At 39.0% G+C, this 15,755-nt stretch overlaps 1 protein-coding gene across 1 annotated transcript in view; it reads left to right on the forward strand.

The window, feature by feature from the left end:
• Positions 1 to 15,755, forward strand: part of LOC306883430 (arf-GAP with Rho-GAP domain, ANK repeat and PH domain-containing protein 2-like) — a 121,871-nt gene that overhangs the window by 26,731 nt on the left and 79,385 nt on the right. Inside the window, exons 7-9 of the mRNA XM_079438689.1 lie at positions 1,507 to 1,576; positions 6,544 to 6,664; positions 9,342 to 9,520. Of these exons, the coding sequence (XP_079294815.1) occupies positions 1,507 to 1,576; positions 6,544 to 6,664; positions 9,342 to 9,520 (370 nt within the window). The remainder of the gene's footprint in view (positions 1 to 1,506; positions 1,577 to 6,543; positions 6,665 to 9,341; positions 9,521 to 15,755) is intronic.

The following is a 15,755-nucleotide window of genomic DNA, read 5'->3' on the forward strand; positions in this document are numbered from 1 at the left end:
ATTATGTTGGATTTTTGTTATCTTTATTAGTTGTGGCCTAATGGATAGAGAGTTGGACTTGTAACCTGAAGGTCGTGGGTTCGAGTCTCAGGTCCGTCGGGGAGTGAGTAACCAACACTCTCTCCCTCAATACCACGACTGAGGTGAGACCCTTGAGAAAGGCACCGAACCCCCAACTGCTCCCCGGGTGCCGCAGCATTGGCTGCCCACTGCTCCGGGTGTATGTTCACTACTGTGTGTACACTTGGATGGGTTAAATGCAGAGCACACACCACTTCCCTTTCCCTTTCATTAGCTTGACATCATATGTTGAGTCTGTAATTGCAAAGTGGCCTTATCCGGCTTAGCTTTTTTAAAATGAATGACAATTTGTCATTAAAATATACATGAATATACATTAAGATGAAGGTACCACAGCTGTTTCTGGTTTCTCTTTTATTTTTATTTCCATTTGTATTTTACAGCTTGGATTTTAGTTATACAATTTCCCCCTTGTTCAAAAGTTTGGGGTATTTTTATCAAAGAATCATGAAAAATGTGACGGTTTATTCACAAATATTAAGCAAAACAACTGTTTTCAACATTGATAATAATAAGAAATGTTTCTTAAGCACCAAATCAGCATATTAGAATTATTTCTGAAGGGTCACGTGACACTGAAGACTGAAGTAATGGCTGCTGAAAATTCAGCTTTGTAATAAATGTAATTTTAAAATATATTCAAATAGCAAACAATATTATATATTATACAATATTACTGTTTTTACTTATTTTTTATCAAATAAATGCAGTCTTCATGGGCAAAAGAGACTTCTTTTAAAAACTTGGACAAATCTTGCTGACCCCAAATGTGTCACGGTGCACACACGAGGGAGGACACAGGAACATGCAGACGAGGATGTAACTTCAAATCATAGTCTTTACTGATAACATCAAGGCAGGGCAAGACTGACACAGACAGAAACACCGGGGAGTAACGAGTAGACCAGACGAACTCTAACTGAACAGACAGGACTAATATACAAGGGATAATCATAGATAACGAGACGAACACAGCTGGACAAGAATTAACTAATGATAACATTTAACAAGGACAGGAAACAAACCAAATATGGACACATGAGGCAGGAACACAGGACACACACGACAGAGGACTGACAAAATGGTAGTGTGTGAATTATTTTTGAAAGCAAGTGTACAATGCTTCAGCAGAGGCAGCGTATTTCACACTTTATTTTCGTATCAGTTTCCATACATGCTAAACCCACTTGTAAAAGTGGCCTTCCTGTTCTAGTTTTTTTTTCCTCTTCCTCCTTCTGCTTGATGCTTTATTTTATTAGTTGACACACCACAGTGCCAGTTGAGTGGGAGCACTGGCCAAAATTATTCATTTTGTTTTAAATGGCCCTGATAATAAACCCTCACTGATAGTCAGTTTAATATTGTAACATGAATAATGATGTGTTTTGACTTTTGTCAACATGACACTTTATTTTGTACTTGTAGGAACTGTGTCTTTCAGAGAAGATGGGTGAAGCTTGAAGGAGGAAATCTCACTTACTACAACAGCGATAAGGTGTGACACACACACACACACATATTCGCAAACTCTCACACACAACAATTGCCACGTCATGTTCTTGTTTCAGTTTGAATGTGGACAAGCCTAAAGCCCTGGTGTCAGTTTTAAACTCAGCATGTACAATCAGTTTAAAGTATCTCAGAGCGTCCAAACTGCTGCAAATCCCTCTCTTAATTTCCACTTCCAGTGGGATAAACCTAAACTGTTCTTCCATAGCTGTCGACAGTCTCTCACTCTTTTTGCAGAAACCGTATTTTCACAGTAGGACAGAAACAGCACTGGTTGCAGGGCCGGGGTGATATCATCAGTGTAAAACAGTAGTGGTAGAGGACACTCTAATAGAAACGGAGGAGGGGGCATTGGGTGAACTTGCGTGTACCATGCTTTTGTCTTTCTTTTAGTCCTTTAAGCCTAATCAAAAGAAGAGCATCAGTGGAGCGGCCAGTTCTAGCTTTCAAACATACCAGTCACTCTTTCCCGCCTACTCTTCCCCTTTCCTTTTCATGCCCTGTTTACTTAGATGTATAATTGTGAGATATTATATTTTCTGTTTTAATGTATTTTTTTATTTTAAAATGTAATTGATACTTCAGAAATCATTCTTATATGCCGATTTGCTGCTTGAGTAACATTTATTATTATTATCAATGTTAATTTTTATGGAAACGGGGACAAATATTTTTATATTCTTTGTCGAATATAAAGTGAAAAAGAACGGCATTTAAAAATACAAACATTCTAGAGCTTTACATATGATTTTGCTGCCATTTTTGATGAATTTAATGCATCCTTAGTGATTAAAAATTATTTCTTTAAAAAAAAACACTTCAAGACCAATTCTCACTATTAACTAGTTGCTTATTAGCATGCATATTATTAACATATTGGCTATTTATTAGTACTTATAAAACACATATTCTGCATGACCATATTGTACACCCCTAATCTTATATATACCTAAACTTAACTACCTTACTAACTATTAATAAGCAGCAAATTAGGAGTTTGAGGCAAAAGTCATAGTTAATAGTTTGGTAATACTGAGAATTAAACCTTAAAATAAAGTGTGACCAAAAATGTATTGCCCCTAAACATTTAAACGGTAATGCAAATATATCTTGTAACTATATCTTGCCTGGAGAAACAGGTGAGTCAAAGTTTCCATGGTGCCACTTAATTTAGGAATTATAGGAAACATATTTTCCATTGTCAATATCCACAATATCCAATATCCACAGAATTTGCCTTACCAAGCATCACTTATCAAGAATACTAAGGAAAGTTTCAAAGAAAGTATTCTCCAACTTATTGTCCTCAGCGGGCACATTCTCTCCTCAGTCTCTTTTTTCTGATTGGAAATGGTTAATCTCAATCACTGCTCGCTTCTTGACATCACATAATGATGTCATCAATCAGAGACCTTCTGAAGCGTGGGAGAGAGACAAGCACCGCACTCCCACTGGATCACTGTGGGACCCTCGGGGACAGAGAGGCATGGTCTTACCCAAACTTACCTGATGTTTCATCAACCTTGCGACCAGGTCTGCAACGTCTAGGGATCCAAGTAACACTTTCATGAGTTTTAATTTGAATATGTGAGTGAGAGAGGTTTAGAGTGTCATCTGTCAGTAGGCAGGGTGTGTGGAGATGTTTGCGTTGGGATCAGTTACCTCGTATCTGAAGTACAACTGTGTGGAAAATCCAGAAAAGCTCAAAAGTCTCCTGGGAGCGCCAGTGGAAAAGCTTTCTCACCACCCACCCTCAGGTTTTGATGGTTGTTGTAGTCCATCCAATTTAGAGCAAAAGTGAGCTTCCCATGATCTGCAACTTATACACTACCTGTCAATTAGTCAGAATAATTAATTTTTTTTAAATATTTTTGAAAGAAGTTTCTTATGCTCACCAAGGCTGCATTTATTTGATCAAAATACAGTAAAACAGTAATATTGTGAAATATTACAATTTAAAAGAACTAGTTTCTACTTCACTATGTTTTAAAATGTAACTAAATTTCAGCAGCAATTGCTCCAATCTTCAGTGTCACACGATTAAGAAATAAAAAATATTTTTTATTCAGCATAAATTGATCACAAATTACAGCAAAGACTTTTATAATGATCTGAAAGATTGTTTTTCAAACTTCTTTTCAGCTCTCTATTTATCAAAGAATCATGCATCACGGTTTCCACAAAAATATTAAGCAGCAAAAAATGGTTTTCAGCATTAATGACTGTAAGATCCAGTATTCATAACTGACCTCCAAAATTAATTGATAATAGCGAAGTGTCAAAGATATATCAAGGATCATGTGACACTGAAGACTGTAGTAGTGGCTGTAGTAATAAAGGATTAACATTACAGTAATATATTAGTTTTAAAATATATTGAAATAGAAAACAGCTTTCAAGACTTCTTTTAAAAACATTAAGACAATCTTAATCATTTCAGACTTTTGACGGTAGTGTATGGCAGAAGATCTTCTAGAATTCTACATTCATCCATGAGCTTTTGGCTAGTGTAGGATGTTGCAAAAAATGCAAATGCATCATAATGACATTTACTGCACATAATATATTTAAGTTATTTTCCACACTCAAGTGCATTAGCGGCCCTTTGCCAGGTGGTGTCCCCATGGCTCCACTGCAGAACTAACCCAGTGCTGGTAAAAACAAAAGCTAATGGCATTACAAGCACTCTCTGGTTCTCTCTGAGCGAATGCAGACTTCATCAGTCAACTCTATCGCACATTCGGATGTATGTGTTCATGAACATCAAAGTGTATATATAGAACAACTGCTGTGAGCGTGACACGTCGTCACAGATTTGCCATACAAATAAATCCTGCTCTAAACTTTTTGTGCAGCTTACGTCTTTGTTATATGTGTGTTTGTATAAGTGCTTAAACCATCTCTAAACTCTTAATGGATGTGCTTGCGTTTGCACATGTACTCTTTAAGCCCCCTTCATCGTTCCGACCCTGAAAATTGTAATTATAATGAATAATTAATGCCAGCTTAGAGAGCTCCTCATTATTGCCACTTAGTTTTCTATAAACATGCACACCTCTTCACTTTTATCCCCCTTTCTTCTCATCCGCTGCTGTCCAGATTTTAGACAGAGGAAGTCTCATTAATATGCCGGCAAGTTCGGCGGTGGGAAGGATGCAGAATTGGAGAGAGTGAGCGAGGAGTGAAATCCCAGAGAGAGGTGATGGCTGCCCCTACCATAATTAGGGTTAGCTGCAGCCATCGTTGTTAACATGCTGCCTTAATTTGAGGAGATGGCGCTCTCTCTGACCCTACTTTCTCTCTCTTTCTTGCTCACAAACTTACACTCCCTCTGCTTTGTGAGCTTCTCTTCCTTGATGCCGTGGTTCTTCAGTCATTCTCTTTCTATCAAGCAATCCTCAAGCTATCATATCCCTCTCTTTTTCTCATTCTCTCTGCTTTCTCGCTTTCGCTCCCTCATCTGCTCTCTTACTGTCTATCTTTGGCATTACTTCTTCTATTTGCGCCAGCTGAGGAGGGGGTCCCTCACTAAATCTTCTCTTCTATTTCTGTATGGACGAGTTCTAGAAATAGTGCAAGGTCATCATAATAATTAACAGCCAACTGAAATGGACAAATGAATCTTTCTTTTTTTCCCCCTCTTTAACTCTTTTCCCTTGCCGTTTTTCCCTGTCTTTGTCTCTCAATGTAGCTTTATTCCTAAACCAAATGGACTACATCACTTACTACTTTTTACTGAAATTTATGAACCCTCATAATCGAGTTGTTTTGGAATGACCTACACAGACGCAACTCGTGTGCTATACAAATAGCACTCTATAAGACTCAACTTACAAACCCCTTACTTTTCAGCTGATGGTGTACCTTTCTTTTATCACTTTTGGAATTGCCTTCACAATATATGCTACCTTAATATTTAACAGGATTGCTTAATTAAAATGTCTGACTTTTAGAACAGACTTGTCACCTATGCTGCCTAAAATGTTATCTGCATAGGCGACATAGGTTTTGGAACACAGCTCCTGTCTCCCTATCCTCCTCCCTCTTCATTTTCCGTTCTCCACAGTATTTGCCCTTTTCTATCCATCACAGTCTGCTGTTTCAGAGCGGCTGGAGTGCTGTGTATGAGTTCTGTAGACTAAAGGAGGTCTCACAGAGCTCTACTGCTGCTTTGGAGGCTTATGTTGGTTTGAAGCACACAGAGAGACCAAACACTCCTTTCTCTAAACAACTAGCTCTGTTTCCCTCATCTCTCCCTACAAAACATCAGACTATAAATACTAGAGTGCCGAGCCTGTTAGCTGGGGACTGGTATTAGGAACCAGGCCTGCTTGAGTGTGCGAGTGTGTGCTTGACTCAATCTCTCTTTTCTTTTTTTTTTTTATATGAAGCAAATGCATTATAACTGGATTGAGGTCCCTGTTGGAAACAGTGTACAAACATATTGCAACATCACTCTCATACACTATCAAGTTTGTATATATATATATATATATATATATATATATATATATATATATATATATATATATATATATATATATATATATATATATATATATACAATTTGTGTTTTTTCTTTTTCTTTTTTTTAGTTGGTTTTGGTTTTTAAGCGTTTGCTTTGTGTTTTTGTTTGCTTTTTGTTTAATTTTGTTTTGCATTGCTTTGTTAGCTTTTTTGGATTTGCTTTGTGTTATTTGTTAGCCTTTGTTTTGAACCAATGCATCCAAAATAGGTGATTTTTGTTTAGTGTTGTGTTGTTTAATTATCTTTTTATTTGGTTTCATTTTGTTTCGTTTTGTTTTACTAAGCCTTTAGAAAGAAAGAAGTTTTTGAGATCATGAGAGACATGAATTCAGTCAAATGTGTCCAGACTTGCGACTTGTAGTTCGTAATCTGTCCATATGCACTTTGTGCTATGAATTATTTTTCTGTCTCTCTCATTCTTTGCAGGAGATGTACTCGAAGGGCCTGATACCTTTTTCAGCAGTTAAACAAGTTCGTGCTCTGGGTGAGAATAAGTTTGAGGTGGTCACAACTGTAAGAACCTTTGTGTTTCGGGCAGAGAAAGAAGGTGAGTCTCTTTGCTTTTCTGTCTGTCTCATGTTTCGATTCCCCTCTGCTAATCTCTTTTAAACCAATTCACTCCCTCTCTCACTCTTGATCTTTTATCATCTTTTCACTCATATTATTGTCGCGTTACCATCTCTTGTATAAGATTCTGAGTAGATCTTCCACACTGAATCAAAGAGAGTGAAAGGGAGGAGAAGCCAACCAGACTCAAGGAGATCACAATATTATGACACAGAGCTGAAACAACCGAGACAACGATGATTATGATGATGACAGCTGTAGATTTAATATGTACAGTAAACACCCTGTTGGTGTATATAGTTGCCACACCGTTGCCTGTGTAAAAGGCTGATTATGGTTTTAATGGAGAGACTCATGGTGTTTAAGGAGTAGTCTGGTACTTTAGCTGCAATTCAGGATCAATTTAAAACTGTGTTAGCATTTAGTGGTTCTGAAGGTTAGTCCTAGTCGTGATTTATTGAGAGTGTTACTTTAATATTACAGCTAGTTCATTAATAATAGGATTTTAGCATGATTTTGTGCTGAAAATATTTGTAGTTTTGTGCGTCATGAATCTCCAAGTACGTTCTGTGGCCACTGTATGTCTGTAGATCTAAGTATGTCATATATATTATTTGTCATTAGTAGTAAATGGAGCAACTTGACTTTCTCATTGCCATGAAGACTGGTAAGATAATTTAGCTTTTTACGACATCTTGCAGTAAAATGAACAATGTAAGAGTGAGGAGTTCACCATGAGCCAATCAATTACCATGTTATTGACACAGCCTGTGCTTTCCCCATTGCAATTATTGTGATAAATATGAGGCTAATAGCACTGCTGTGTGCCATAGTGTCCCAGAATATCAGCAAATAATGGCCTCCTGAGTACCTACTTTATCCCCAGCTATTGTGTGATGATCTCTGACCCATGGTAAGTAAATTACTCTGAGGGAAGTCAGTTTAGTCATGCATTTAACTGTACTTTCCACCATCAAAAAAAAATAAAAATCAGAGACAGAGAGAGAGAGCGCTGTTCCGATCTGCTCATGCATCTTTAAACAGCTTTATATCAGTCTGAAAGAGTCATCAATCTTAAGATAAACACAAGTGAGGAGGAGAGAGAGAATGAGTGAGTGAATGAAAGAGCTGGAAGTGGGTGGTCATGGGATGAGCACAAAAGATAAGAATGAGAATTAGTGTTAGAGATCGAGCACACTGGGATTTAGATGCATTCATTACTGTGCATTCTTTCTTTGGAAGTCTTCAGCAGTGCAGGCCTCTTCTTTCAAATACAGTGTAATATTTTGGCAATAACAACTTTATCATGGATAAAGGGGAAGAAAAATGTATTTTTGTGGAAACCATGATACATTTTTTCAGGTTTATTTGATGAATGGAAAGTTGTAAAGAAAAGTATTTATTTGAAATAGAAATACTTTATTACAAATATTGTACTGCTTATAAAAATAGGATCATGCTTACCAGCTAAACTTTTGTCCTTGAGATCTAAAATGAATCAATAAAAAAATAGAGAAAATGTTCTTAATGGATTTAATCATAATTATAAATATTTATAAACCCAGGTGGAATATTTAACAAAAGTAAAGTTATTTATACTTTTTTATGGTGTTATTTAATTATCACCTACGAGTGAAACTCGCAAGCAGCAGTCTTGCAAAACAGCTTTACACATCCATAAAGTGTGAGCTAAGTTGTTATATTATCTCATTATTGGATGTTTTTATTTCAGTCTTTGCATTTCTTGGGCAGTGTGAGGAATACAGAATAAGATGTGCGAGTGAGACGAGTAAAGAGCACCACTGCCAAAAATCTACCTCTCTCAGGTGTCTTTAGTTTATACATATGCAGAGCACATATGAGTGTTGTTGTTAAATCCAACATATTAACATATTGTGTTCTTTCCTTAACAATTAACTTGATTCATTAACAAATAATTACGATTAATCACAATTAAAACTGACAACCCTAGTATTGAGAAAAAATTGAGTTAGTATGTAAAATAAGTGGAATTGGATAGATATGGCTACACAAACTAAACTTAAGGAGTCAAATGTGGTTATATATCTAATGCACCAACACTTACATTGCGCCTGGAAACTCTTTTGCTGACTACAGGCACATTTTTAGTCTTGTCCAAAGGACAGTGTACACAAAAACATTCACCTTTAATGAAATGAGATCTCACTCTCTCTTTCTCTAACCCCTCTACTCGTCTCTCCCTAGATGTGGCAGGTGCTGTAGACCTGCAGAGGATAAGAGTATTCAGCTGTTAATGTTTTTTGGCTAGTGTGTGTGCTCGCAATGAATTTGTGCAAGCCCCTGTAGCCCTATTTAAACACAGCACAAGAGAACCCTCACAGACTTCCTTCCCCCATCTCACACGCACATACACAAACACACAGGCAGACACAATGCAATGAGGCACAGGGGCTTTTGCATACATGCTTTGTTTGCAGATTTGAAAGTTTATAAAGTATAACAATAATATTAGACACTTTTCCCTTCCCTTTTATTCCCGTGGCATGGCGTCTCTCCACACACGCGCACACATACCTGCGCATTCACTAATGTACATCAAACAGACTGCAGCGTTCCTCCACAGACATACACATTTCTTCTTCTTACCTCTCTCCATCTTCTGTCTTCCCTCTAAGGAGAACGTCAGGATTGGCTAGAGGTTCTCCAGTCTGCTGTGAGCTCCCAGCCCTCCATTTCCCATCAGCCTCGCAAAAATAACACAAACAAGAGTGGCTACGTCGAGCTGCGTGGCCTCAAAGGAAGAGTCTACCTCAGCCTCATGGGAACCAGCTTCAGACTCTGTAAAACAGACCAGGTAGATCTATATATGTGTATTTTTTATTTTTGGGTCTTTTGGTGTTGATATGATTCATACTGCTGCTGACCGCATGAGTTTAAAATAATTACCACACCTCAACAACCAAGTGCAGGGTCTCCCAACTTATCTGTCGCAAACTTAACTTTACTAAGCCATTGCTTCGGCCAGCTTGTATGTCCATCTATCTACTTCGTGTCTGTCTGTCTCTTTATCTGTCTGTTTGTATCTTTCTGTCTCAGTGGCTAAACCATTGCTTCGACCAGTCTGTATGTCTGCTATCTATCTCTTGTCTATCTCTCTGTAAACTCGATTACTTTATTACTCTGTAAAATCCTTTTGTTTTATTATTCTTCCTTTGTTTTTGTGTATATAATTGTCTGTCCACCCATCCATCCATTCATTCATTCATTCATCTACCTTCAAACTTCACTGTGTAAAGCCATTGCTTGAACTTTCTTTTTCTTTCTTTCTTTCTTTCTTTCTTTCTTTCTTTCTTTCTTTCTTTCTTTCTTTCTTTCTTTCTTTCTTTCTTTCTTTCTTTCTTTCGTCTTGTATGTCGGTCTCATTTTTCTGCGGTTTTTACTAACCGCATTTTTCATATTTATGTTATCATAATTTCACATCGAACCTCCAAATTAATGTAGAAACAACATAAAGATGGTATTTTAAATAGTTTAATGGCATCTTTTTACCAAACAGCTTATTATTAATGAAGGCCAGTATCATTGATGCTAATAATGTTACTGATATCTCTATTAATTATAGCCATTAAACATTACAGTATAGTTGAAAGCCATTATTTTTAACACTTATTAGGCTAAGAAAAATATGACAACTTTTAATTTAAGTTAATTTAAAACAATATTCACAAAATATAAATTGGATATGTAAATTATAAAATGGATATAAATTCAAGATTCAAGATTCAAGAGTTTTATTTGTCACATACACAATTATACAGAGTATAACCAGCAGTGAAATGTAGGTCAGGTCCGCTCCAAGGACAGTGCAATTATAAAGTATACAAATATTAAGAGAAGAAAAGTAGAAAAAATAAAATAAAATAAAAGAATAAAATAAAAAGATAAGATAAAAAATATAAATATAAATGTGCAGGTCAGTATGTTGTTGACTTATAGTAATAAGAGGAATGTGCAAAAATAATGTGCAAAAAAGTTGTACAGGGTATATAAATAGCAGCAATATGAGGTAGAGAAAAATTATGAATAGCTTATTGATATGGTGATATTTACATGGAGTCAAGTGATGTTATGACACAGAGTTAGAGTTTAGGAGCCTGATGGCCTGGGGGAAGAAGCTCCTCCTAAGTCTCTCAGTTTTTGCCATCAGGCTACGGAAGCGCTTACCAGATGGAAGCAAAGTGAATAGCTGGTTACCAGGGTGATTTGAGTCCTTGAAGATTTTAACAGCTCTATTTTTGCAGCGTTTGAGGTAGATGTCCTGCAGAGAGGGGAGAGCAGACCCTGAGATGCGCTCAGCTTAGCGCACAACTCTCTGTAGTGCTTTGCAGTCCTGATTGGAGCTGTTTCCATACCACACTGAGATGCACTGAGTCAATACACTTTCTATGGTCCCTGAATAGAAAGTTTTCAGGATTGCTGGTGAGACCCTGAATTTCCTCAGCTGTCGCACTGCCTGGCTTTCTTAACCTGTGTTTGGATGTGTGTAGTCCAAGTCAGGTTCTCGGAGATGTTTACACCGAGGTACTTGAAGCTGCTCACCCTCTCCACAGGGGTCCCACTGATCATAAGAGGAGTGTAGGGCTGCTGCTGTCTCTTCCTAAAGTCCATGATCAGCTCTTTAGTTTTGCTCACATTCAGAGAGAGACAGTTGTCCTGGCACCATGATGTGAGACTCTCTACCTCATCCAAGTATGCGGTCTCATCGTTGTTGGAGATGAGGCCCAGAACCACAGTATCATCAGTGAATTTGACAATAGATGTGGAGCTGTGAGAGGACACGCAGTCATGCGTGTAGAGAGAGTAGAGCAGGGGACTCAGGACACAGCCCTGTGGGGCTCCTATGTTCAGAGTGATGGAGTTTGAGGTGAACTGGCCAACTTTCACCACTTGAGGTCTGCCGGTGAGGAAGTCTTGAATCCAGTCACAGAGTGAGGAGTTTAGGCCGAGGTCTGTGAGTTTAGATGCCAGCTTGATGGGGACTATAGTGTTGAAAGCTGAGCTATAGTCAATGAATAGCAGCCTTACATAATTTCCATTGTTGCTATCCAAGTGTGTGAGGGAAGAGTGGAGAACGTGAGAAATGGCATCGTCCGTGGATCTGTTTGGGCGATAGGCAAACTGAAGAGGGTCCAGAGTATCAGGGATGGAGGAGCAAATGTGGCTCTTTACAAGTCTCTCAAAAACCTTCATGACTATAGATGTGAGGGCAACTGGGCGATAGTCATTCAGGCAAGAGGGTTTATTGTTCTTTGGCACAGGGATAATGATGGATTTTTTGAATGAGGTGGGAACCACGGCGGTAGCAAGGGACTCATTAAAGATAGAAGTGAACAAACCAGCGAGCTGATTCGGCGCAGGACCTCAGAACACGGCCGGTTATCCCATCAGGTCCGGCTGCTTTCCTGACGTTCACTTTCTTTAGCGCCCTCCGAACCTCATCCTCCGACACGATGATTACAGGATCGTCGCTGCTCTGCCTGTTGCTTCCTGATGCGCTGGTCGGCAGAAACGCGCTGGTCGGCAGAAACGCGCCATCGCCGTGGCCATCGAAGCGGCCGTAGAAGATGTTTAACTCGTCGGCCAGCAACGGATCTGCTCTCACCTCCGCGGAGGATTTGTTTCCGAAGTCACAGATGGTCCTCAGTCCCTGCCACATCCGTGTAGAGTCGTTGAGCTGGAAATGAGACTCAATTCTCTCTCTGTATCTGTGTTTGGCGGCTCTTACTGCGCGTCGGAGAGCATAGCACGATGCTTTGTACTCGCTCGTATTCCCAGACAGAAGAGCCTCATTGTAAGCGGCGGTGCGTGTGTTAACCGCGGCACGGATTGTTCTGTCCACCCACGGTTTCTGATTGGAGAATGTCCTTATCGTTATTGTTTCTGTAGCTTGCTCGGTTAGCGTGTTTACGAAGCTTAATGCTACATCCGTGAACTCGCTGATGTCAGAAGAACTCGCCCGGAACATGTCCCAGTCGACGTCATCAAGCGGCGCCTGCAGCATAGTCTCTGAGTGGGAGGACCAGCGCGTCACTACTCTCTGCACCGGAGGTTCCTGAACGAGCCTTTGTTTGTATCTCGGTGTTAGAAAAATGGCGGCATGGTCCGATTTGCCAAAAGCCGGTAGTGAGCGGGCTTTGTAGGCATCCTTGAACTGAGTGTAGCAATGATCCAGTGTGTTTTGTCCTCTAGTTGGACAGGATACATGTTGATAAAAGTTCGGCATAACCTGCTTGAGGTTGGCTTTGTTAAAGTCCCCCGCGATGATGAAGGCAGCGTCAGGATGTTTGTTAATGTAGCCGCTGAGCACATCGTGAAGCTTAGACACGGCCAAGCCGGTGTCCGCCTGTGGTGGAATGTACACGGCAGTAACAATGATCGATGAAAACTCCCGGGGCTGATAAAATGGGCGGCAAATAATGGAAAGATGTTCCAGATGAGGCGAGCAGGAACGTGACAGAATGGAGATATTCCTGGGATCACACCATTTCTTGTTGATCATGAAACATACTCCTCCACCCCTGGATTTACCGGCCTCTGCTGTTCTGTCCGTCCGAAAGACAGAGAAGTTATCACTCGGCATTACAGCAGTGTCCGGGACCGAGGACGAAAGCCACGTTTCTGACAAACAAAGGATGTTACAGTCCCTAATGTCCCGTTGGAAACTAATCCTGGCTCTAAGATCGTCCATCTTATTCTCCAAGGATTGGACATTAGCGAGGAGAATGCTTGGGAGAGGAGGACTGTGAGCCCTTTTCCTGAGTCTGACTCGAATTCCAGCGCGCTTCCCGCCGTGTTTCTTGATCCGTCGCCTCGGGGGGGTGTTGTTTATCTCCGCGTTCCGAAGAATCTCCAGAGGCCACGCAGGATTCGTGGATAAAGTGTCCTGAAACAGGTTGGTGTAGCGGTTTCCAATGTCCAAAAGTGTTTCTATGTTGTAGGTGATCAGTGCCGACGTGAGATGTGTAAAAAGAGAAAGTTGAAGCAAAATCTCAGTGGAGCGACCCGAACGGCGTCCGAACACAGCGGCGCCATCTTGATGAAATTAATCTTTATTCCAACATCATAAGTTAATCAGCGACTAGTGGAGTGATTTCTCCTTTTTCTTTTGTTCTTTGATTTCCATCAATGACAGACTTCACTTTAAATCAGCACTGTCTCTTTAAAACCTGATGCACATGACACGGATCTGACACGCATTTGGTTTTCTCTCAACTGTTTACGGTCATTTAGGACTTTATAACTTATTTAAGACCGTGTTTATGAGGTAGCTTGCCATAACCACGCATTTTGACATAATTGTATGCGGACAGTCGAACGTGCAGCCTTTCAAACTATACTCCTTTTGATAATCGTCTTCGTCCAGTCTCTGCGCTATTTCTCGCCGAAACATATGACTGATAACACTGTCATTATACTCATTTTAACTAGAGTTACGGATATATCTTAACCCCCTCACATGAGCGCTTGTCAATGCTGCTGTTTATTGATGTTACGGTCTCCGGTAGATTGTGGTTGTTGAGCGTCTTCCTTTTTCGGCTATGAAACAACGGTCCGTGCCAGTGTTGCCACCTTGTGGACAAACTAATTAGCGCTAAAACAATTCGAGGCATGTGTGCGATCTGCACGTTCTCTTCCTCCGGGCCGGATGAAGATGATTGGCGGGCCGGATTGGGCTCGCGGTCCGCCAATTGAATAGCCCTGGTCTAGACGGTCTATCTCCCTAAAAATTTCACTGTTTGCAGTGTGAATGTATCTATCTAATGTCTGTCTCTCTATCTATCTGTCTGTCTGTCTGTTTGTGTCTACAGTACCTTCAGACCTCACTGCTAAGCTTCAACCAATCTGTATGTCTGTCTGTAAACTCTATTTATACTTTATTTCTCTGCTTTATTACTTACATTTTCCTTATTACCCTCTTTGTTCGTGTGGAGATAGTTAGAGACTGTTTTCTCACGGTAGTGAAATAACCGAAACTTTCACACTTCATGTTTTAAAGTGTGTGACGTCCGTTTTGTGCTCCCTACTATGAGAATGAGCCCATATGCTGAGAGTGTAGTTATTACACTGTAAAAAGTAATTTAAGTTTACTTAATTGCATTGTGCAAACTCGTTGCCTTAATTCAATTAAGTAATCTGAACTTAATTGAATTAAGTGTAATTTAAGTTTTATTTACTAATATATTAAAAGTATCTCTTACTTTTTAAGTCCTATTTACTTAAGCCATTTAAGTTTAGTTAACTTAAATGAATCTGTGATCTGAGGAACTAGCTATACCTAGTTAAAAACAAAAAACAAAAAAAACAGCTCTCCATTCACATTTCAAAACATTTATTTTTCAAAATGCAGAAAAATTATGTAAATCAACATGGTAATTTGTAATGGTTGTTCATTAACAATGCTTGAATCAGTATCCCTTTAAAACATCCTTTTCTGCAAAGCAAAGTCATCACATACCTTCTCCAAGTTTTTCCTGCCAGGATTAAGAGATTTAGAGAAAAGAACTGATTAGTTGTAGAACAACAAAAAACACATTAATGATCAATATCTTTAGCATAACTTTCACTCATGCACTTTGTATTATATTAAAGAAACTAACCTCATATGTACGTATTGCTTTGGAATCACCTTTCGTATCTCCTCAAATGCATATTAATCCAGCAGGCATGGGTCTGTAATATGATGATGCAGATAAAAACAACTCAGTTAATTCATGAACAACAGCAGATAAAACCTTACTGACCATAAATATATACCTAAAAGACTGTAAGTACTTACTTTTGTGATGTGATAACATCTCCAAACTGTTGTCACAAAAATCCCTTTCCTAAAAAAGACAAAGGATAGCAATTATTAACTGGATTGAGGGAAAACAAAAGCAGAGATAAATAAATAAAACATTAAAATGGCACGCACGCACGCACACACACACACACACACACACACACACACACACATATATATATATATATATATATATATATTCCATTAAAGAATACTCCATGTATTAGAGTCTTTTCAAGCTACAACA

The sequence above is a fragment of the Barbus barbus genome (genome assembly GCF_936440315.1).
Source record: "Barbus barbus genome assembly, chromosome: 2".
NCBI lineage: Eukaryota > Metazoa > Chordata > Actinopteri > Cypriniformes > Cyprinidae > Barbus > Barbus barbus.